The 23,731-nt window shown below is 47.6% G+C and overlaps 1 protein-coding gene across 3 annotated transcripts in view; it reads right to left on the bottom strand.

Moving 5' to 3' along the window:
* SLC34A2 (solute carrier family 34 member 2) overlaps positions 1–23,731 on the bottom strand; it is a 30,520-nt gene that overhangs the window by 4,020 nt on the left and 2,769 nt on the right. The window contains exons 1-12 of one of the 3 annotated variants that reach the window (XM_054485027.2): positions 18,949–19,276; positions 12,196–12,310; positions 11,966–12,103; positions 10,471–10,599; positions 8,541–8,684; positions 6,846–6,957; positions 4,990–5,185; positions 3,999–4,094; positions 3,100–3,220; positions 1,509–1,676; positions 340–456; positions 123–247 (exon numbers count right to left, since the gene is read on the bottom strand). In XM_054485027.2, the coding sequence (XP_054341002.1) occupies positions 123–247; positions 340–456; positions 1,509–1,676; positions 3,100–3,220; positions 3,999–4,094; positions 4,990–5,185; positions 6,846–6,957; positions 8,541–8,684; positions 10,471–10,599; positions 11,966–12,103; positions 12,196–12,307 (1,458 nt within the window). In that variant the 5' untranslated portion in view covers positions 12,308–12,310; positions 18,949–19,276. Of the gene's footprint in view, positions 1–122; positions 248–339; positions 457–1,508; positions 1,677–3,099; positions 3,221–3,998; positions 4,095–4,989; positions 5,186–6,845; positions 6,958–8,540; positions 8,685–10,470; positions 10,600–11,965; positions 12,104–12,195; positions 12,311–18,948; positions 19,277–23,731 lie in introns of those variants that run through there. The other 2 variants (XM_054485029.2, XM_054485028.2) reach the window with 2 other exon arrangements.

Genomic DNA, 23,731 nt, shown 5'->3' with positions numbered 1-23,731 from the left:
CCCTCCACATATTAGTTCCATCTTTTAGATAGCACAAAGCCTGGCTCTTGTTAGAGACCAGTTTGCAAGACCAGGGGTGGTCCCACCCCCAGGGCCCCTGTCCCCGTGCCTCGAGTCCTGACCTGGAGTGAACTCCTCAATGCATTGCCAGGGCTGGCTAAGGCAGCTAGGATGGCGGTAGTGGTGGTGCCGATGTTGGAGCCCAGCGTGAGTGGATAAGCCCTCTCAATGGTTATCACACCGATTCCTGGGGGGAACACAAAACACAAACACATCAGCCCCATGGGGTGACAGGAAATGGCAGTGGTGGCCAGAGGGAGAAGCCAGAGAGTAACTCACCAATCAGGGGTGTCAAGGCTGACGTGAACACAGAGCTGCTCTGTACAATGAAGGTCATGCCTGCCCCGACGAGGATGGCCAGGTAGCCAGTCAACCACGCAAAGGGAAAGGGGAAATCTGGAAGACAGAAGGGAGAGATGTTACGGCCTCTCTGGGGAAGGTATGGGCTGGCAGCCTGGGGCAGGGGTTAGGCTTAGGGGTGAGGTTGTACAGGCACCTTCTCATCCCATATATGGTCTCAGATTACAGAGTAGAGTTTTAGAATCCAGTTTCATTCCCCATTGTATTTTGCTCCACATATTCAGATGGAAAAACCAGGGATGCAGGTAAGTATTATGAAAACAAAAACACAGATTCCCTGGAGGTCAGGTTAAAAAGAGTGAACCCACACAAGTAACCACTCTCCTTCCAGAAAGTGCTGAGAACATGCTTCCTCCCCTGCCCTGGTCTCCCGTCAGCACCCACATTCGACCTTCAACCTTCATTTCCGCCTTAAGGAGCATCAAGAAAACGCAGCAGCTTGGAACATGCCTACCAACTGAGTCCTCCATCCAACTAGCACCGGATCAGGCCCTGCATTTCCCAGAAGCACACAGAATTGCTCTGTTCCCCCCAGACAACCTGGGGTGGGGGGCGAATTTTCTTGGCTATATTTCACTGAGCTTTCATGAAGTGATGATGTCATTGGCTTAGCGAGCTCTCATTGGCCAGGACACCCTACTTGGCAGGAAATCCTCTTAGCCAGCAGTCTCACTTGCCACCTCTAGATGCTGATGTATTTATGCATCACATTTCCTTCACAAGAGTGAAGGGAGGTGGGGGCGGGGGTGGACACCTGGGGTCCTTTTTTTAAGGGGTCTTGACAGAGCCAGTAAAGCCCTGAGCATACAGGAAACCCGCTAGGAAGGAAGGCCTGACTCACAGCTCTCCAGATATGAACTCCTTCTCAGGACCTTGCCAACATGCAATAGAAGCTTGGGCCTGCTCCCTAGACCCCACCCAGGATGCCAAGAACATTTCCAGGTGAATGACATCCTCACTTCTGCTGCTGATCCAATCTGAGAGAGAAACTCCATGCAGAGGCCATTGCTAGATGGGAATCTAAAGGACCCCCACACCCCATGCAGTGACCATCCCTCAAGGCCTACAAGTGAGGGCAGTGTACCTACCGGTGTTGATGGTCTTCTTGATGACAGTGGCGACCTGTCCCTTGAGCACAGAGCCCAGGATCTTGACAATCATGATCAGGCAACCACAGAGGACCAGCAGGGAGAGTATGAGCAAGATGGTGCCCACAGCAAGATCCGGGAGGTGGAAATTCACAAAGATATGCTGGCCTAAAAAGACCACAAAGAACCTTGTTAGGAGGGCATGGAGCCACCATGGCTACAGATTGTTATTTATTCCCCCAGATCCTGTTTTTCCTACAAACAGATTCCTGGTTGTTAGTTTAACAGATGGCAGCCCCAAATCAAGACAGCCCTTCTCAGCCTCCTTCACAGCAAGGGGCACCACTGAGACTATGTCATAATCAGTGGGATCGCATGAGGCTGGAAGATGAAGTGATGGCTTTAAAAATCACACAACTATTCAGGGGCAGACTCCGCCCAGTTCTGTCTCTAAAGACCATGCTGTCAATGGTCTAATTTTTTTTTACTAATGATAAGTATGCTTTGAGGGATTCGATGAGTAAGTCAAAGTAAGGGGCATTGCTAATTATAAAGCCCCTTCTGCATCCCCCAGATAATCCCAGCAGAACATGGTTATATGAATGAATGTATAGTGCCTAGAATGTGGGAGGTGGTAAGTTAACCTGATTCTTTGGGGTAATCCTACCTAGAGTATTAAGGTATACTGTTCAGAATTAATGTGGTGGGAGGGTGAGAAGAGAGAAGCAGAGATATACAAAAGTATATGTAAGGAGTAATTAGAATAACGAAGGATGGCTGGGTTGGAAAAAACATTACAGCTTCTTAATAATCAGAGCATCATGAAGCTCACTGCCTGTAGAAGAGCTACAGCCCCAGTGCCCTGAAATGGGGCCTGCTGTACAGTAGGGACTAATTGAATGAATACATCTGTTCTATGTGGGTCCCACATCTTCCTTCAAATCGGGTTGTCGTCTCCCTAAAGTTATTTTATTTTGAGACAGACTATCTCCCTGTTGCCCAGGCTGGAGTGTAGTGGTGCAATCTTGGCTCACTGCAACTTCTGCCTCCTGGGGTTCAAACGATTCTCGTGCTTCAGTCTCCCAAGTAGCTGGAATTATAGGCTTGAGCCACCATGCCTAATTTTTTTGTATTATTTTTAGTAGAAACAGGGTTTCACCATGTTGGCCAGGCTGGTCTCAAACTTCTGGCCTCAAGTGATCAGCCCATCTCGGCCTCTCTAAAGTGCTGGGATTATAGCCACGAGACACCATGCCTGGCCCCTAGAGTTACTGACTAAAGGAGTCTGAACAAAGCATGTAGAGGGAGCCCTCTAGAATCTGCTGAGCTTTTCTGAGGTGGTGTGGAGCTGGCAAAGGAAATGGACTTCAAGTTCCAGTTCTGCCCTTGCTGTGGGACCTCAGGCCTGTCACCTCAGTTCCTAAGCCATAGTTTCCTCTGCTGTGAAAGCATGTTGCTCACTGCTTGACGTAGGGCAGGTGCTTGGTGACTCCTACTGTCCTTTCCTTCACTTACTGGGACTTCCCGTGGATAAATACGTCACCCCCAGACAACACCTGTCATAGTGGCCAATCCACTGAACTCCACTCACATTTGGCGATGTTCTCCTTGTAGGTCACATTCTTCATGGTCCAGGTTTGGATGCCATCCGTCCAACAGAGGGAAGGGGAGGTGCAGTTAGCAATCGAGGGAACAGTGACGTTCATCTGGGTCTGGATGACAAACATGACAAATGCTCACAACACTGGCTTTTAGTGGGGAATGGGAGGCAATGGCGGGGGTGGGAATGAACAGGCACAGACACCACCCATGGTGCATGCAGTGTGGCCCCAACAGAACAGTTCTTTTCTCTTGAAGACATTTCTCACCTCTATTAGAAATCTCTTAGAATAGCTGAGGACAACTGAAATCAGCCTTCATCATTTAAAAACATCTAGTTTGTTTATTTTAGTCTCCAGTCTTTAGCACCCCACAAAAAAAAAATACATGTACACCTCAGAAGCAAGAGCAAGCCACAACCCAGGTGCAAAGCAGGCTGGGTAGGTTCCTGACAGAGGGCATGAATGCTTTGGGCCCGAGCAGGGGTAATACTCTGGAAGAGTCTGGAAAGTGAGAGAGCACCCTTGCTGCCAACACCTGTAGGGCATGCTGGACTATTTCCACAAGTCCCTCCAAAAATGAGAACAGAGTGGCAGACAGAGCTAAGCCAGAGCTAAGCCTTCTCCAAGAGGCATGGAAATAACAAACCAGAAATAATGTATCCCTGGGATGGGGCAAAAGGGAGTCTGTCTGTCCTACTGTTTACCTGCATTCGGCATTCATTCAGGGACTTGTTTTCTAAAGGCATTCACTGGTCACTTTTGATTTTTCAGGGACTCCCAATATTTCTTTCCCCTGACTTTCTATTTACCTTCCTTGAAGGCAAGATTTAGCTTCATGTTCAGATGCAAAGGTTCACTCCCTGCCCCGGGAATATTCTTGGAAACGTACCTTGTTGGTAAAAGTTTTGCACCAAATCTTGACAAGACTCTTGTTTTTCGCTTTTTCATCGTTCATTGCAATTTGGCTGATAATTTTTTTATCCAGCTGTGGAAACAGTAGACAGGAGACCATCAGCATATCCTCAGGACCAATTTAGGACACAAACCCAGGGGGTTGCAGTGAGAGGGGCTCTAAGGAGATAAATGTGACTGTGAGCCCCCAGAGAGGCAAAGTGGGACTCACTCTATCTGCAGAGGCACTGATATCTAGGGAGCAGACAGTAGATATTTTCTGGATGACTGAATGGCCAAGAAAACCAGTAAGAGTGAAAACACAAGGTCCTAGCAAGGACCCAGGGAGAAGGGGCTGAGATGACTCTAGGCAGGAAAGGGTAGATCATACTTTATCAAGTCCACTGGTGTTGAGGAGAGCAGTGGGAACAAAGTGATCTCAAGTATCCAGTCTTAAGAAGCACCTCCACCCCAATAAAGGTGGCATGTCATAGAAGTCAAAGTAATCATCAAGGTCAGTCACTCTATCAGGTGGCCCTAAAGTTCTGCCTCCCTTGGCCTTTTCCAGAGGCAGCTACAGAGTAGTGTTTATTCATCTATTTATTTTTTAAAAACAGTCTCACTTTGTCACCCAGGCTGGAGTGCAATGGCACACAATTAGCTCACTGCAGCCTTGACCTCCCGGGGTTCAAGCGATCCTCCTTTCTCAGCCCCCCACATAGCTGGGACTACAGGTGCATGCCACCATGCCCAGCTAATGTTTTGTATTTTAGTATAGACAGGGTTATGCCATGTTGGCCAGGCTGGTCTCAGATTCCTGACCTCAAGCAATCCACCTGCCTCGGCCTCCCAAAGTGCTGGGAAAACAAGGGTGAGCCACCGTGCCAGGCCCAGAATAGTGTTGTAGACACTCTATATCTGTCAGCTCAGGTAGGGGATGTTGTGGGTAGGAAGTTTGTCTCTTTCTCTCTCTGAAGGAGCAAAGTTACCTGGACAATGAGCTTTGTGAAGGGCTTAGTGATGACTTTCAGAAGATCTGGGGCATCTTCTCCATTCTTGAAGTGGAAGCTGTCCACTATAAGCTGGGTTATGATCTCGAGGTAATGGGTGGCCACCTCCACAGGCAAGAGCACCAACACGGACAGCCAGTTGAAGAAGTCATGGACAGTGGCTCCTGCAAAAGCTCTATGGGAGGGAAACCCCGACAGCCAGATTAGTCACTAAGCAAGTGGGCACCATGTGAGGTGGGTCATTACCTGTATCATCTGCCACCCTCTGCTAGCTGTCACCTATGGAAGTGTGCACATGTACACAATCTCATTTTTGTTCTCTCATATCGATCCCCAAAGTGGCTGGTATCTATATTCCCATTGGCCAGATGAAGAAGTTGCGGGCCAGCAAGCATGTTACGGCTGGAATAATTAGCTCAGCAATCACTGTTTTGAAGAATTGCATCAAGGGCACTTTTGTATCATGTATATTGAAGGCTACCTTCTTTTGGAAAGGTGGGGACCAGTATGAAGACAACCAAAGCTCTCTATGCTGGAGTTTTCAATTGTTCCAAACACATAGAAATCATAAATCCCCAAAGCGATGGGCACCTCAAATACCCTGATTTGATCACTACACATTCTATGAATGTAACAAAATATCCCATGTATCCCAGAAAGGTGTAAAAATATTTCGTATCAATAAAAAAATTTAACTTAAAAAGACCTCTATGCAAGTGAATTGTTAAACTTCTTTTTTGTTAAGTTCTTGAAAGTGATGAAACATGAATAGTTTCCACGGGAAACAAGGCTAAAACATTTTGCATCCATCTGAGGAGGTTCAAAGATTCCTCCTCGATTCCATCTTATCTCCAGATTTAAAAAACTCTTTTCTGGATTTTTTTGTCTTCAATGAAGCAGCTTACCTTTTAAAAAAAACTGGGAAAAAAAAAAAAAAAAAAGCTAGCTAGAAGAGGCTGAGAAACACTTAATTTTCACATTAACCTTTTTGAAAGAAATTTCCAACATTCTACCTGCTCTAGTTTCAGAGTTTATGCATACGCAGAAATTACGTTTTGTTTTTTATTAACTTGTGAGTGAAGAACAAAGAAAAGGTGGCATGGGTTGAGCTGACCAAAAGTGGAAGTTTAAATAAGTTATAATTATGACCAAACAAAACAGTATTTATTTATTTATTTATTTTTTGAGATGGAGTCTCACTCTGCCACCCAGCCTGGAGCGCAGTGGCGTGATCTCAACTCACTGCAACCTCTGCCTCCTAGGTTCAAACGATTCTCCTGCCTCAGCCTCCAGAGTAGCTGGGATTACAGATGCTCACAACCATGGCTGGCTAATTTTTGTATTTTTAGAAGAGATGGGGTTTCACCATGTTGGCCAGGCTCCTGACCTCAGGAGATCTGCCCGCCTGGGTCTCCCAGAGTGCTGGGATTGCAGGCACGAGCCACCATGCCCAGTTCCAATAAATTCTACTCTTCTAACTGGCCTTGCTTCAATTCCACCACCCAGCGGCTAAGTTTCTAGCTAGAGTTTGCATTTATTTAGTGAACTCAATGCGCTGGGTGCTCTGAACACTTACCTGCTGGGTTGTATATTTAATCCTACAACAACTCAGTGGTGATAGATAGTATTATCCCTGCTCTGCTGATCAGGGAGCTGAGTCTAATCAGCTGGTGAGTATGTGATCCAACCCTAGCCATACCTCCCTGTGGTTACTTCTAGGAACTCCAGGAATGAACCTGATAAGCATGTCATCTTTGGCTGGTTAAAAGTAGTTACAACAGCGTGGCCAAGAACAATAGAGCTGATGTCGCAAAGGCTGGTTTTGAGCCTCTTACCTTCTGAACTCACTCCGGTCTCCCACTTGCATGAGCGCAACAATAGTGTTGGTGATTGACGTTCCAATGTTGGCCCCCATGATAATGGGGATGGCAGCCCGAACAGTGAGCACTAGAGGATGGAAAAGTGCCATTAACAAGCTTAGAAAGGCAGCCTGGAGGCAGGCCAAAGTCACCCATGCTGGTATCCTCTAAAGAAGCAGTTTTTATCTTCTATGCAAGTAAATTCTTAAACTTTTTTTTTTGCACCTCACTATGAATCTGAAGAAAGTGCCTTTCTAGCTTCCTCCCTCCTTCCTATTGCAGATCCAAGGCTAGCCTGAAGGAGACCAGGAGGCACCCACTGATTAAGGACTTAGGTGGATGAGTGCCAGGGCTTGCATGTACAGTTGAGTCAGTTGTGCATGGCACAAAGGTTCGCCTTTAAGGAAGCATCATTTCTTTTTTTTTGAGATGGATCTCACTCTGTCTCTGAGGCTGGAGAGCAGTGGCTCGATCTCAGCTCATTGCAACCTCTACCTCCCAGGTTAAAGCGATTCTCTTGCCTCAGCCTGCTCAGTAGCTGAGACTGGAGGCATGCGCCACCACATCCAGCTAATTTTTGTATTTTTAGTAGAGACGGGGTTTCACCATGTTGGTCAGGCTGGTCTCAGATTCCCAACCTCAGGTGATCCGCCCACCTCAGCCTCCCAGAGTGCTGGGATTACAGGCATGAGCCACTAGGCCCAGCTAGGAAGCATCATTTCTGTGCTAGATATCAGACACTTAATTCCAGGCAGTGTAACTTTTTCAAACAAAATCAGCATATTGCTGCACCTTTTTTGATATAAACAAGTAAAATATTTTGAAAGTGTAATACCTTTTTCTAACTGGACCAGAAACATTCTAGTTAATTTTGGCTAAGATGCTGGCTTGGGAAGAAAAATAGTTCTGGCCAGGGGCAGTGGCTGAGGCCTGTAATCCCAGCATTTTGGGAGGCCAAGGTGGGAGGATCACTTGAGCCCAGAAGTTTGAGACCAGCCTGGGCAACACAGTGAGTCTCTATTTAAAAAGAAAATAGAAAATAATAATAATAATAATAATCAGTTCAAACTGGTCCCCCTCAGAGGGTCTGTCCAACCTAGCTGCAGCAATTATTAGATAGGTACAAGTTTAGCGTGCCATCTCCCCATGCTCAGTTGTCCCACAGCAATTTGTGATGTGATTAGTTGTCTTTCTTCTTAGCACACTGAGAGTGGCCCTGTCCCAGAGAACTGACTTTCTGCAGTGATGGAAATGTTCTATGTATCTACTTCTCAATAGGTAGCTGCCAGCCACATGTGGCTCTTGAACACTTGAAATGTAACTAGTACAACTGAGGAACTGAATGTTATATTTTAATTTTAAATCAATTAAGGTTCAACAAAATTAAATTGCCACAGGTGGCTAGTGGCTGTAGATCTGGAAAGCACAGTACCAGAGAATTCAGAGCTGAGAGCTCCAGCAGCAGGGTCTATTTCCAGACCCTGCCATCGAAATGGAAACAGGAAGTTGCCTTGGATCAAGAGGGGAACACATTGTAGCTGGAGCAAGATACGAAGACAATGGTGACAAGGCCTGGACATATTCAGGGTGAATTCCTGCCCCGCCTTCCCACCCCCAGATAGACAGGAGAGTGTCTGGAATGCAGGTGGGCTCATGAGTGCCCCGACTCACATGAAGAGGACACCATGCTGACAACGATGGACGTTGAGGTGCTGGAGCTCTGCACCAAGACGGTCACCAGCACCCCGATCACCAGCCCCAACAAAGGGTTGGACATAATAGAGCTGTTGCTGAAGAACTGTCCTGCCATTTTTCCTGGGAAAAACAAACAAAAACAATCACAACATGATCGAGGGGGATTAGGTGGGCACTGAGTGAACAGAAGTCTCCATCCAAGGCCAGCTGGCTGCGGGTTGGAGAGTCCAGCCTCCATCCCTGCAGGCACCTAAGGAATCTTGCTTCCCCATGCCTCTTCCCAGTGCTGCCCCGATAAGGCAGGAAACCCACTAACTGCCCACACGTGCCTCCTGTCTCTGTCTCTCTGCCCTGGTTCCCGACCCACTGTGAGCCCCTGGTTACTTTTGTTCCTTCACCCTGCGTCCTCCCACTCTTCAAACGCTCCTCAGTCAGCAAGCCCTTCTGTGCTCAGGAACCCAGCCTCAACTCTATACTGGGACAAGTGGGTGCCAATGAGCCTCCTGGATGTCTCTGGGGTGTATACCCAATTCAGATTTATCCTCCAAGAGTAGATATCTCTATCCACCCTTAGCCCTAGCACCAGCCTGTAATTGAATGCTGGGAGAGTTATTCTCAAGAGTGTACTGAGACCATCAATGCATTCCCAAGTCCATTGTATAAAGAAGATGGAAGCCCAGAGGATGCAGGTGATTTGTCTGAGATAACCAGACAGCAAAGCCCCTAGCCGATGCTCCCATGGACCAGGGAGCCCAGAAGCAATGTTCAGGAGGCCAGGCGCGGTGGCTCACACCTGTAATCCCAGCACTTTGGGAGGCCGAGGACAGGCGGATCAACTGAGGTCAGTAGTTGCAGACCAGCCTGACCAAAACGGAGAAACCCCGTCTCTACTAAAAATACAAAAATTAGCCAGGCATGGTGGTGCATGTCTGTAATCCCAGCTACTCAGGAGGCTGAGGCAGAAGAATCGCTTGAACCCGGGAGGTGGAGGTTGCAGTGAGCCGAGATCACGCCATTGCACTCCAGCCCGGGCAACAAGAGTGAAACTCTGTCTCAAAAAAAAACAAAAAAGCAATGTTCAGGAAGTTTTTGCCCCGCATGCTCTCCCATGAATGCCCACCTCCCCAACTCTCCCAAGTCACACAGATGGGTTCCCAAGAGAGGCACCAAGGGTTGCAGAAATCCATGGTCTTTTGTGTCACCCAGATCTGAGATTGAATCTTACTCTGCTAATTACAGGCTGTGAGTCTCAGGGCTGGTTCATGATCTCTCCATAAATGGGAGGGCTTTGGGAAAGAATGTTTGATAGAGGGTCCCTGAAAATGCCTGCACCCGGTAGACAGAGTGCTGCCTGTTTGTTTCTGACATCACCATTGAGGTACAAAGGGAACCAAGCACATGGTGACTTCACTTCTGGGTTCTCACAGTGTATGGGCACATGCAGCCCTGAGGGCTGTGAAGGTAACTACAATGGATGCGGATTACTCCAGCCCAGAGAAGGGGCCCTGTCGTTCCCCCAGCAAGGGCCCACCTTGGAAAGGGCACTCTTTCTCATTCCAGAATTGTCTCTGGTGGGGAGGATATAGGAATTCCTCAGCTAAGTCTGTATGTCAAACAACTTCCTGCCTGGGATTTGTGGACAAACTCAACTGGCTGATATCTTGGAATAGTCTCTAGCCCCAGCTCCTGGCCTAAGCCACCTGGGACAAGTCATAGCCCTTTGTATAGGCCTCAGTTTTCTCTTCTGTAACGGAAAGCATAGTCTTCATAAATGATCTGAGGTCGGTTCCAGTCCTAAAACACTCCAGGAGGCTGCAGCTGGAGAGGGCTTGCTGAGTTTTACTCTCGGAACCACATTTCATGATAATGCCCCTCACCCCCAGACCTCTCAGCCTTTCATTCTTACCTCCAACCAGCTGGAAGGCGCTACTAAGAATATCCAGGGAGCACACGAAAAAGTAGAGAAATCCGAGAAGTAAAATCAATCTCCCAATCCCTTGGAATACACAGAGAATCTTCCCTTTGGTGTCTCTCTCTGCAGGGGGGTGGGATGGGGGGAGAGAGAGAAAGGCATGAAACTTTAGGTGTTGGAAACACAGAAGTTTGGCAAAGAGCTCAGAGCTCCACCCGCCTCCCCTCCCTTCCCAGCCTGGCAGCCGTAAGTTCTTATGTCTAGCGAGGCTTACAGATGGGAAGCAGCCATCGCTGCAGCTTTCAAAGCAGTTACCACTGTGGTCCATTTAGCTGAAACCCCTGGTAAAGTGCCTCTAAAGGATTTGCATTTGGGAGGAGGGGTTCAATGTGGTCTGCAACAGAAAAACCAGGCTCCGTGCTCAGCTGAGCCACAGTGTCCCTGAGTGAGGCAGTTAACAGCACTAGCCACCTGCTAAGTGCAGGGTCGGAGATAATGGCTGTCACGTTCCGAACAGCACAGAGTATTTTCTAGAATGCAGCTGCACAGCAGCAATCAGCCTCAATTTATGGAGGGCTTAGAGCATCATACATCCTGGGATGATACATCCTTAACTGCTGTTTACTCCACTGGCTTTTAAAATGGCTCTCATCTTCCCCCTCCCAGCTCTTTCCTTCCTACCTCTCCTCCCCACCCCACACCCCAATCTCCTTTTTCCTCCTTGCTGTCTAGTTCACAGACAGACCTTCTGCCCTACATACATTTGGAAATGAAACAGTGATTGCTTGCACCCAGCTGTCTGGCTGCATATTTTCTTTTTCTAGAAACCTTCCCTAATGCCCACATTTGTGTGAGCAGACCCCTCTGAAAGCTCTCTGAGAAGAGGGGCCTTTTCTGTTCATCACTGTATCCACAGCATCGCCAAAGCAGTACCTGGATCCTGTTCATCCACAGTGAACTATAAGGAGCCAATGTCCATCTTTGCTATAACGACAGTGCCTGGCACATTTGTTGAATGAATGACCCCCAATTACTCCAACATGCTTTGACTCAACCTCAAAGATGGGAGGGTGGCTGGGCACTGTGGCTCATGCCTGTAATCTCAGCACTTTGGGAGGCCGAGGAGGGTGGATCACGAGGTCAGGAGTTCGAGACCAGCCTGGCCAACATGGTGAAACCCCATCTCTATTAAAAATACAAAAATTAGCCTGTAATCCCAGCTACTCGGGAGGCTGAGGCAGAATAATTGCTTGAACCCACGGGGCGGAGCTTGCAGTGAGCCAATATCGCACCACTGCACTCCAGCCTGGGCAACAAAGCAAGACTCCGTCTAAAAAAAAAAAAAAAAAGATGAGAGGGTAACATCCCTAGCCAGGACCCTTGCTTCAAGGGCATCAGAACAATGAAAAGGGGGAGGGACAGGAGGATGATGACACCGTGAACCACAGGAAGTTTCCCTCCTGAATGTCTCAGCTGGCCTCACTTTTACCTGACCACTTGATCCCCGAGTCCTGAAGGGTGGGTATGTTCCAGGGGTCGTCCACCTCAGTGGGCTCATCTATCAGTGTAGCCGTGGAGTAGGTTGGCAGAAGTTCAATCTTGGTTACAGGCGCCTCAGTGTTATCTGCTGAAACAAGCAAAAGGGGTCATGAAGAATCAGACTGAGTCTCCTGGTGTCTTCACCAGAGGCCGATCTGCAGACAAATGAGTGACACTTACTTTTGTTGGTCTCTTTGCTTTTATCAGGGGCAGTGGGCTGCTGACCTGCGGCCCCTTCGAGGTACTTATCGGGGTTGGGCTGGGCATCTCCCAATTCAGGCCAGGGAGCCATGGTCTGTGGATGAGAAAACAGCTTAAAGCAGCAGTCATGGAAAGGAGGCATACCGAGATGCTATAACAGGAAGAACCATTGGTTGCAAAGCATCAACTGGGTGGGGGTTTCGGGCAGAAGGGGCAGTAAAAGGAAGGGAAGGATTTCATACTTATGCCCCCTAAGTGTGGCATATTAAGCACCGTATTTCCTCTGTGGTTCCCCCTCAAACACTCACCCAGTCGCTAAAGCAAACTACCTCGTTCAGTGTTGAGTTAGCTGCATGTACCACCTTTAATCTCTTAAACTTGTTTTTGTCTTGACTCTCTCCTTCAGTCAAAAGCAGGGTGCAACGGGCACCGTGGCTCACGCCTGTAATCCCAGCACTTTGGGAGGCCAAGACGGGTGGATCACCTGAGGTCAGGAGTTTGAGACCAGCCTTGACAAGATGGTGAAACCCCATCTCTACTAAAAATACAAAAATTAGCCGGTGTGGTGGCACACGCCTATAGTCCCAGCTCATCGGGAGGCTGAGACAGAAGAATCGATTGAATCTGGGAGGCAGAGGTTGCAGTAAGCCGAGATTGTGCCATTGCACTCCAGCCTGGGTGACAAGAGTGAAACTCCTTCTCAAAAAAAAAAGAAAAAGGCAGGGTGCAAGCCCATTCATCTTTGTTGTCTCATAGCATGCCAAATCCTCACAACCCTTCAATGGAACCCCATCTACTTCTTATATCAAGACAAGTGCACTGCAAATCTGTGCAAAACCTTATCCAGTGGAATTTAACAGATTTATACAACTTAGTGTGTATGTGAATATATATGTGGGGGCCAGGCAAGGTGGCTCAGGCCTATAACCCAAACACCTTAGGAGGCCAAGGTGGGTGGGTCACCTGAGGTCAGAAGTTTGAGACCAGCCTGGGCAACGTGTTGAAACCCTGTCTCTACTAAAAATACAAAAATTAGCAGGAGGTGGTGGTGGGTGCCTGTAATCCCAGCTACTTAGGAGGCTGAGGCATGAGAATTGCTTGAACCTGGGAGGTGGAGGTCGTAGTGAACTGAGATCATGCCAGTGTACTCCAGCCAGGGGGATACAGAGCAAAACTCTGTCTCTCTCTCTCTCTCTCTCTCTCTATATATATATATATATATATATGCAGGTGTTCATATACCTTCTGCGTATTTTACCTACCACCCAGGCCTTCTGTGAAAAGCATGAGGGATCTGGTTTTAAAATCCAGCAGTGCCACCTATTAATGGGTGTGTATTTAGGCAAGTCCCTTTATGCCTCTGAGCATAAAGTGTCAGTTTCTCCATCTATAAAATGGAACAGTTCTTGCAGGGTTATGAGACTAATAGTGAAATTAAAAGTCTAGAAAGTGACTGGCATTGAGGAGGCATCCAATAAATAGCAGCAATTATTACTATGTCATGCTGTCTGGATTAATCGTCCTTTGTTAGAACCACATTCTTTTCAGCCTTCAAAAAAGACCTTCTTACAATCTATTTTCTTCACAAAGCCTTTCTCAGTTACATGGTACTTGACACACCTTACATTCCAGTCCTTGCAGTCCTTGTTCTTTGACATTAGACAATTAGTCCTTGTCCATTAGACAAAGCAGTCCAAAGGACTGGAAAAAGGCAATTCACAGAAAAGGAACATATGGCTAAAATGCCTATTAAAAAAGAAGCAATCCAGGCTGGGCGCAGTGGCTCACGCCTGTTAAACCCAACACTTTGGGAGGCCGAGGTGGGTGGATCATCTGAGGTCAGGAGTTAGAGACCAGGCTGGACAACATGGTGAAACCCCGTCTCTACTAAAAATACAAAATTAGCCAGGCGTGGTGGCATGCACCTGTAATTCCAGCTACTCGGGAGGCTGAGGCAGGAGAATCACTTGAATCTGGGAGGTGGAGGTTGCAGTGAGCCGAGATCACATCATTGCACCCCAGCCTGGGCAAAAAGAGTGAAACTGGGTCTCAAAAAAAAAAAGAAGCAATCCCATATATTCAAACTAAAACAGTGACAACTGTCAAAGTAGCAAAAAGAATTTAAGTTCATTATGCTATGCTGGAGAAGATGTTATGAGTTGAACACTGCTAGAAGCTCTGGAAAAGTTAGCAAACTGTCCAAAGTGCCTTATGTTCATCACACGTCTGTGACCCAGTCATTTCACTTCTAGAAATCAGGAAGCTAGGAATATTTCCTCTCAGAAATTCAGAAATACCTAACTTACTCTGATCATCTCTTCCAAGAGAGCTTCTTAGAGCCTGAGTCCACCTGACTCCTTTCTTCTTCAACCTAGTTCCTGCTTACCAGACTGCAAACCCTACCAAAAAGGGGACTTTGTCTTGTTCATCACTTCGTCTTTAAGGTCTTGAGCTCCGCCAGGCATATTTATGATAGAATGAATGTGATGTAGACTAAAAAGATATTTGCTGCTCTATCATTTACAGTGTTAAAAAATTAAAAAAGAGAAATTACTCCTTCTAACTATGGTATGTCCATGCATTGTAAGAGTATGCCATTAAGGAGGTTATACTGAATCAGTAAAACCATAGGAAAATGTTTTAGATAAACTTCGAATCTAAAGCACTTCTTTTTCCCATTCACAGCATCATCTCAACAAGGCAGACAAGATCCAGAAATGTTCTCTGGGGTTAAAGGGAGTGGTGAGACTGTGGGTGATTTTTTAAATTTTAGAAGAAAATTCTTTTAAAAGATGCAACTCAACCTCTAAGCCCACAAAGGTAAGATGGCTCAGTGATACCTGGAGAGAGGGAATCACAGTGGGGGAGGGCTGGCTCTGCAGGCCTGCCCCTCACTATATGCAACCCTGAGCCACTCTGAGCTTCAGCTTCATCATTGCAAAAATGGGGACAATACCATCTCGCTTACTGAGCTGTTATGAGGACTAATTGGTTAATAAGTGTAGGTGAGGCTAGAGCATGATGCCTGGCAGAGTAAACACTCGGAACTCTTGTTTATTGTTCGTGACACAATGTGGAAATGCATTGTGTCACGGACAATAAACAAGAGTGTTTATTACATGGAAATGCACTATGTCATGTACAGTAAATGGCCTCACCTCCACTGTGTGTACCCTAGACCATAAGCTCTTCATCTCCAATGCTCAGCATGGTAGTGGATCTCAGTTAATATTTGAATAAATGAACCCAAAGCCTGTGAGAGAAAGACGTTAATGTTTGTTTTGTGGCAGAGGAGTGTCCTATGCAGTTTGTGACCTCATTAAGTCTACCAAGGAAGGAGTTTTTCTTCTCAGTGTACAGACAAAGAAACTGAGGCACAGAGAAACAAAGAAGCTTGCCTCCAACTACCTGGAGCTGGTGTCAGGATATGAACCCAAGACTGCTGGCTCCAAAGCCAGAAGCTTTTCCACAGATCTCACAGCCAGGGGCAAAGGGAGGAGGAATTCTCCAGCCCTCAAAGCACCAGGGCACCCAGAGGCCTTAGGTCTAGGCACATTGAGGGCTCTGAGTGTTTTCGGATAGCTGGCTAGATTGGCATGTCTGCAGGTCACTCCCACATGATCATTCAGATGCTGGAAATGCCCGCCCAAGAATGTTGCAATGACTGAGCAGGAGGGGAGGGTGGTGCGGGGGGGCGGGTGGGGGTGGGTATTAAATGGTGCAGGCAGAGAATGTACCCTGGAGCTCTGAGCCCCTTTAAGCCTTTCTCCTACCCCCATAGCCCTGGCGCAACCACTGCCTTGTTCTCTCCCAGCCTTCCCAAGGCCTCACTCCAGCACATTCTTCCCACCTGCCAGAAGCAGCAGAGGAAGGGAGAAGTCATCATTTGGAAGCTTTTTACTAAAGCCCAGCGGGGGGCTCCCCCGCTGCCACACTGGCCTCTATAACCGAGTTGCCTGTATGCCTCACCCTCTTGGCTCCACTTCCTGCACCACATGGGCACCCGCTGCCAGAGCTCTTATTCTTTCTCGAAGACCCGGGAGAGGAACTTTCTTGACTCGGCTCAGACTTGGGAAACAGGGGAATGTAGGGTACCTGGCAGTCACCCAAGCCCTACATTCGCATTGTTTGGGCTTCTCCAACCAAGACCTGTTCCCGGGCACCTTGTGCCCAGAGCAGCAGTCAAGGCCATCTGAAGAAATGGGGAGAGGAGGAAGCCCAGGGCAGTGGTCCGGCGAGGAATCAGGACATGGACACATAGTCTCCCACCAGAATGGTAGCCTTCACAGGCACAGGGACTAGAGTATGGCCATTGTATCCCCAGCACATAGGACAGTGCTGGGCACATGGTAGCCAAGCAGTGTTTATTAAGGACTTTGTGCCTGGCACTTGCAAATTGGTGCACAAATCTACTCACAGCATTTCATGTATCTATGTAAACTTAGAGTCTCCTTTAAAATGAACAGTATCCTCATTCTATAGAGGGAAAAACTGAGCCACAGAGAAGTTAATTGCTTCGAATCACATAGGCACCGCAACACCGCAGAGAATTTCAACCTCATGCAGACCAGTCTTCTCAGGATGCCCAGGAAAACCTTCCCCTACTTTGAAAGAATGACTCCATGCTTCAAAAATTCCCAAAAGGGTGATGTCTCTTTTTCCTCTGCTTCCCTTACAGCCATCACAAGGAAAAATAATCAACCCTATAGGCTAAGGGTGGTGGCTCACACCTATAATCCCAGCACTTTGGGAGGCCAAAGTAGGAGAGTCCCTTGAACCTGTGAGTTTGAGACCAGCTTGGACAACTTAGTGAGACCCTGTCCCTACATTACTGCTAATAATAATCTCTTCAAGGACACAGTGGTGGTAGTGATGAGAGGAGTCAAGGAAGCAATTGGCCTGGGCCCCACATTGATAGATAACTTGAGTTTACATTTTTGATGTGACACACTAATAAAATTTTAAAGACATTTATTCTATCACTTTAAACTTGGACCATATCACCAAACCACACCCTCACCATGCACTGTCAATTTGTATTCATGATATCTTAAAATAAATCCTGTAAATAACTTGTAACTATATCAGTTATGCTGCATTATATTGGGGGGTTTAAAGCAGTTAAATTTGTAAATATAAACATCTTAAACATACCGCAATCTTTTTATAGCCCTCTTTTTGTACCTTTGCATTTTTAAAATTCACTGAGATGAATAAGTCCCCTGGGATGTCCTGATTGCTCCCTGCTGTCCCCAGAATAGAAGCGGGGGTGTGGGTGAGGAAGGAGGGGTGAAAGTTGCCTGAAACTGGTTAATAAAGCCCAGTTTATTCCAAAGCACTCTGATTCTGTGAGGCTGTTTTCCTCACTGCATTGAATCCGGGCTATTTTTATGTCCCCTTTGTTTCTAACAGCAACAATCAGAAGCCCATCCTCATACCACAGCGGACTTGCTTCAATGAGACAGGTGAGCAGTTTGGGGAAAGTTTTGGATGGGGCAATTTGTTTAGCATCCGAATCTTTTACAAAGCACGCCCTTCTTATCACCCATTCCCCAAATTACAAAAGCAGAGAAGATTACGATCAGCTGACATGGGACAAAAGAGGCAGTCTTTTATTTTTGTTTTTCTTTAACAATCTGAAACAACGGCCACTCCTACAGACACAGTTTTCCAAGAATACCCAACCCAGGACAAGTTAAAGAACTGCCAGCACACAAGGGAAGAAGGAAAAAGGAAAGAATGACAAGGCCCAGAGCGATCAGGGCTAACACAGAAATCCCCTGGGGCACCTAAACAGGAAGAGGGGACTCGAGTGATGAAATCCACAAGCTGCTTCCATGAAATCAACATGTTTGAGAAAGGGACCTCCTCAAAGAAAACGAGATTCCAACTCTCTTCAGCGCAGTGCGAGCCACCGGTGGCAGGCACCGTTCCGGGGAACCTGAACTAACTCCATGCCATGCAGCCCCCCCACTTTCGGGCCTGAGGATGCGCAGTCCCCGAACCCAACCACTCCTGTGCACATCTCCTTGTAGGTTATCTCCCCAGCCTGCTCACCCATTTCTGGCTTGGAAAACAGAAATTGCGGGCTTTGCTCCCCAAGACGGCTGAAGGACGCACCCTTCGCTGATGGCCACGGGCCCTAATAGAAACAAACTAAGACTGTCTCCTAAACACCTTAAATAACTGCAAACAAGCACTGTAGCACGTGGAAGTCACACTTGGGTGGGGGGCAGTGTCACCTCACCAGGCAGCCACCACAAACCTAGAATTTTCATGGTCCTGAGATGTCGCATTCCCCTTCCTATAAAGAATGGAAGACGGCAGCCCAGGGGCTCACAGGGACTAGGGTTAAGTCACATGGCTAGTTGGTGACCAGCCACAAAGAGCCTAGCCATCCTGATTCCTAGGTGGAGACTTCTATCCCCTGGGCCTTTCCTCTTCCAAACCACGACTCTCAAAACAGTGATCATTTTAGAATCCACAAGTGTGGCTGATTAATAACACTGTCAATAGTAAGAGTGTAGCAGCAAGAGCTGTAATAAAAGCAATAACCGTAACATTAAGAAGAAAACAACTTGAACATTGTGGAGAGCTTTGTGTTTTTCACTTCTGTGGCCCAAAGCCAGCCAAGTTCCTTGAAGTCAGCACCGAGAGGTATTTACAAGAATTAAATGAATCAAAGTCCTTGAAAGAGCGAGGAAGCGCCCCTGCCCCGGCGGCGGTACTCACCAGCGCTCCCTCCGCAGGTGCTGGGCTGGAGGCGGCGGCCAGGTGCAGTGCAGCGCCCCGGGTATATATGGCGAAGGTGTTGCGCAAAGAGGCCGGCGGCCGCTGTCATCACGCCCCTCGCACATTCCTGGACCGCCTGCCGCCGCCGCTGGGGCACTGCCTACCTGCCGCCTTAACGAACCCATCGCAACTTCGCCCGCTGCGCGGAGAAGACGCGCGGCCAGCCAGGCTGCCGAGAGAAAAGCTCCGACGGGCCCCGCCGCGCGAACTGGCCCGAACGGCCCCAAACGGCCCCGCGCTCCTGGGCGCCCCGCGCGCCCTAGCCTGGCTGGTGCGCGCCCTCTCCCGCCCCGACTCGGTCCGCACGAGATTCCCGGAAGTGGGGGCTCCCCCGCCCCTGCCTTCTCCTCAAGAACTTGAACCTTCTAGTCTACCTCCTGTGAGGCTCAAGAGGTCAGAGACGTGAAGACACAGATAAAAGCCAGTTGGAAAGTCAGGGATAAAGCCCTCGGAAACAAAGCCTGGATTGTTCAGCTTTATCAGTCTGTGGGGCGCTTTCTGCCCCGGGAATCTGGGCTCTAGGTCCGCAATGGGAAAGGCTGCGACCGTCAAGCTGAGGAAAAGGGGGCTGTTCTCACCACTCCGTCCTAAGCCTGCTGCTGGTTTGGCTAACCACAGCGCTCGTTTCACATCCTGCTCTGCCTCGTGTCACCTGCGTGTGTATACAACAGTTCTCCAAACTTCTGTGAGATAGGATCTGTCCCAGGGAGAGTCCGTCTCCATGCTTATCACAACAGCTCCCCAGTTCTGTGCCAGGCACTGCTGGGCAGGCGTTGTCTCGTTGTCTCCAATGTGCACACGAAAGCCTTCCCTGGGGCTAAGAGTGGCTCCCTCTCTAGCTGAGGTTTAAGGGGTTAGGGGATATGATACAATTACCCAGGATTTGCTGAGCAGGAAGAAAACCTGCGTCTTATTCTGAAACCCAGACCCTCTACTCTGCTGCGCACTCTCCTGGTTTTATAGTGGAGCACAGTGAGGCTCAGCGAGCTTACTAGTTGCCCAGCTCCTCAAAACAGCGGAAGCACCCTACTGGAATTAGCTGGTTTCATTCCAACACCGAGTTCTCTCCACTGTGCAAGGGGAAGGAGTCGGGAGCACGACTTCCAGGAGCCTGGAGCTCTCTGGGGCTGGTGCTGGCGGTAGCTAAGCACACTGACTCTGGGCCCAAACTCCGGGAAATCAGTTCCCTGTTCTGCCCCTTGCTTTCCCTGGCTCCATTTGCTTATGTGCAAACTGGGAATAATGGTCCCTGTTGGAGTAAAGTGAGCTAAAATATGTAAAGAATGTGGAATGGTACTTGGCACATAAATAGTATTCAGTGCGAGTTAACCATGATCGTTTTCACAGGGAAACTCTGGTGTTGGGAGAAGATGGGTGGGAAGCCTTGATTAGACTCATCTAGAACCTTCACTGGAGAAATCAAATCTGCTTGGGTTGCTGTTATTAGAGGGATGATGGTTTTGCTAGTGGGTGTTGGCCTTCAAATCCAACTCTCAGACAATGATCAACCAGTACCTTTGCAACAAGCAGCTTCTAAAGCATAGTCCACTGATGACAGGAATCCCCTGGCACCTGTTCACCAAGCTCAGCTCTGCCTCCAGCCCTGGGCAAGGCGAACTGCAGACACCACTTGGGTTTACAATGAGAAAGGGCTCTACTGCCAGGATGCCAAGGAGGAAGGGTGCTGCACACACTGCTCTCAGTGAACTCGACCCGGATTCGGCAAAGCCTGGCTCTTAGTTCATGTCCTGCTCTGCCCTGTGCTTAGGGGTTCACAGGAGCAGGTCTTAACAGGACAATCACCTCAATGAGACTCCCCTCCTGACTGTGAGCTTTTATTTCCATTACTTTCAACAAGGAGCGAATGTAAGAGGGAGACCAAAATTTCAAAAACTTGGAAAAGAAAAAGGTATCCCTTTTGTGTTCCAATTAAAAAGGCAAAACAGGTTCAATCCAGAACATTGTTCTCTTAATGTGTACAGATCTTGGTAGTAGATCAGGGATGGTATCTGATTCTAGTTTGGGATTGTAATTTATACAATTTTTTTTACAAAGTCTGGAGGAAAGGTAGATGGCGTGTCTGTGTTCATCATTCTATAATCTCTCCCTTTAGGGGAATACAATCTGCTAAAGAACATTTTCCTATCGTTATTCCATCTGAGATACAAAATACTCTCACCATTTAGTACTTCAAACATAGAGCCTTATGTATAAATACAAACATCTAAAATACTTTCATCGAGGCTGGGTGCGGTGGCTCACGCCTGTAATCCCAACACTTTGGGAGGCCGAGGTGGGCAGATCACTTGAAGCCAGGAGCTGGAGACCCGTCTACCAACATGGCGAAACCCCGTCTCTGCTAAAAATATAAAAAAATCCCAGCTGCTCAGGAGGCTGAGTCATGAGAATCATTGAACCGGGGAGGCGGAAGTTGCAGTGAGAGCTAACTGCAATCCAGCCTGGATGACAGAACAAGAATCTGTCTCAAAAAAATTAAATTAAAAAAAATGCTTTCATCAAAAAAGTATCACCGGGCCAGGCACAGTGGCTCAAGCCTGTAATCCCAGCACTTTGGGAGGCTGAGACGGGCGGATCACGAGGTCAGGAGATCGAGATGATCCTGGCTAACAAGTGAAACCCCGTCTCTACTAAAAATACAAAAAAAAATTAGCCGGGTGTGGTGGCGGGCACCTGTAGTCCCAGCTACTTGGGAGGCTGAGGCAGGAGAATGGCATGAACCCGGGAGGCAGAGCTTGCAAGCGAGCCGAGATCGCGCCACTGCACTCCAGCCTGGGCAACAGAGCGAGACTCTGTCTCAAAAAAAAAAAAAGTATTACCATTTTTTCAACTCATTTCAGTATATTTTTGTGCCTATTGTCCTATGAGGTGAGATTTAACAATTTGGTGGGCTCTGTGTTAATCTGGAGAGGAAACACCCCATCCAGGGCCGGCTGCTACCCAGCTTCAGACATTGCATGAGAAAATATAATTAGATGCTGTCAGATCTTGACTTTTCTGGGGAAGCCTAAAAAAATACGGAGTAGGCCAAACACAGCAGCTCTGTGAACTACTGATTTTCATCCTGGTGCTAGACATGCTCTCAGCTGTTCGGACCCTGCCCCAGTGCCCTTTCTACCAGTATATGGCTTGTCCCCACGGCCCTCTGGCACTTCTTTTTACCCTTCACTGGGGCTGACTTTCTTTACAACAAAGTGGCAGAGAGATTCCACAGGAGTGATTGGATGACAGCCTTCCTGGGAGGTGATTGTGTGGTGAGACAAAGGCACCCAGGAGTCCAGGTTCTCCTTTCTCTTCCTCTGCTCGGTGCCTTACCCTCTGAGTCACCAGGCCTGGGAAAACCCAGGAGTTCAGACTGATGGGAAAGTCCTAGCTCATTCCAAACTCTCTGGCAGGATGAAGCTGCCAGTTACTGAAGACAGAAAAGAGGTAGGGATGGCGAATAACTGTCTGCTTGACTCTCAGCTGTCCAGGCGGGGCCTGGAGAGGAGGCAGCTGACTTCTGGGCTGGCCTGCCCAGGGTACCCACCCCTGAGGACCAGTGAGCAAGGCCACTTAGTGCTTTTTCCCTGGCTGAAGCTGCTGCAAGAGAGGAGCACAAAGCGGATTGCATCATAAAAGCCTGAGAAAGTGTCTCCAAAAATAACACCTGAACAAAACCGCTTTGAACTTTTGCATTCATTAGACGCTTTTTCAGGGCCCTATGGCAGTGTTGATAATCTCAGAATTGTTCAGTCAGGCTCGGTGACAGGAAACCTATCCCCTTAGATACAGCCAGAATTCCAGAAAAGTCAAATAATGTGTTACATAGTCATGAGACAGCACTGGACTTCAAAGAGTCAGGTTTAAATGGAGAAATGCTAACGGAACAGAACACAGGGCTGACATAATTACAGGCTGTCTTCAACCTGGCTTCAATATGTACATAAATATGCAGAGAAAAATACCAGAAAGCAATACACGAAAATGTTCATCATAGTTATATTTGGTTGTGGGATATGGGAGACTGTATTTTTCTATTTGTATACTGCTCCTAAAAGGATCTAAGACAGCTTACAGATCGACAACGTATAATTGATTCAAAACTAAGTGAGAAAGAAGAGGCAAAGAGAAACGTAGGGAAGTAAGATTGAGGCGGAGGAGAGGGTAAGTGCTGGAACCGTATGACACTGTCCATTTCTGTATGTCAAAGACAGCCTAAAAGATCAATCATGGTAATGACTATTAGTACTACTAAGAGTATGTGAATATTTTGCCTGAGTTATTAAATATAACTAACTGTTCCTGATAATAAAGTTTGTATAGTTTATAAGTTATTTGGTAAGTCAGTGAATATAAAGCATTATCATAGGCCTGGAACTTAGTAGGTAAATACTATTCCTTTTATGTCCTATTATGTGTCTGTTATGACTAGAAGCACTGCCAGACTCTCAAACTCTGGCCTCTCAGAGCTCACAGATCCTTCCCACCACACTGTATGCATGCATTCAACTCATGGTAGTTCCAATACGTAACTATCGGTTTAATGAATCAGGGCCTCCTAATCTCAAACTGAAGCTGACATTTGAATCTTGCCCCCATGAAATCAGGGTTTTTTTGTTGCTTTTTTTTTTTTTTTGAGACAGAGTCTCACTCTGTTGCCCAGGCTGGAGTGGAATGGTGCGATCTTAGCTCACTGCAACCTCTACCTCCCAGGATCAAGCGA

This window comes from Pongo pygmaeus, chromosome 3, assembly GCF_028885625.2.
Source record: "Pongo pygmaeus isolate AG05252 chromosome 3, NHGRI_mPonPyg2-v2.0_pri, whole genome shotgun sequence".
Taxonomy (NCBI): Eukaryota; Metazoa; Chordata; class Mammalia; order Primates; family Hominidae; genus Pongo; species Pongo pygmaeus.
This window is presented reverse-complemented; position numbering and strand designations above follow the sequence as displayed.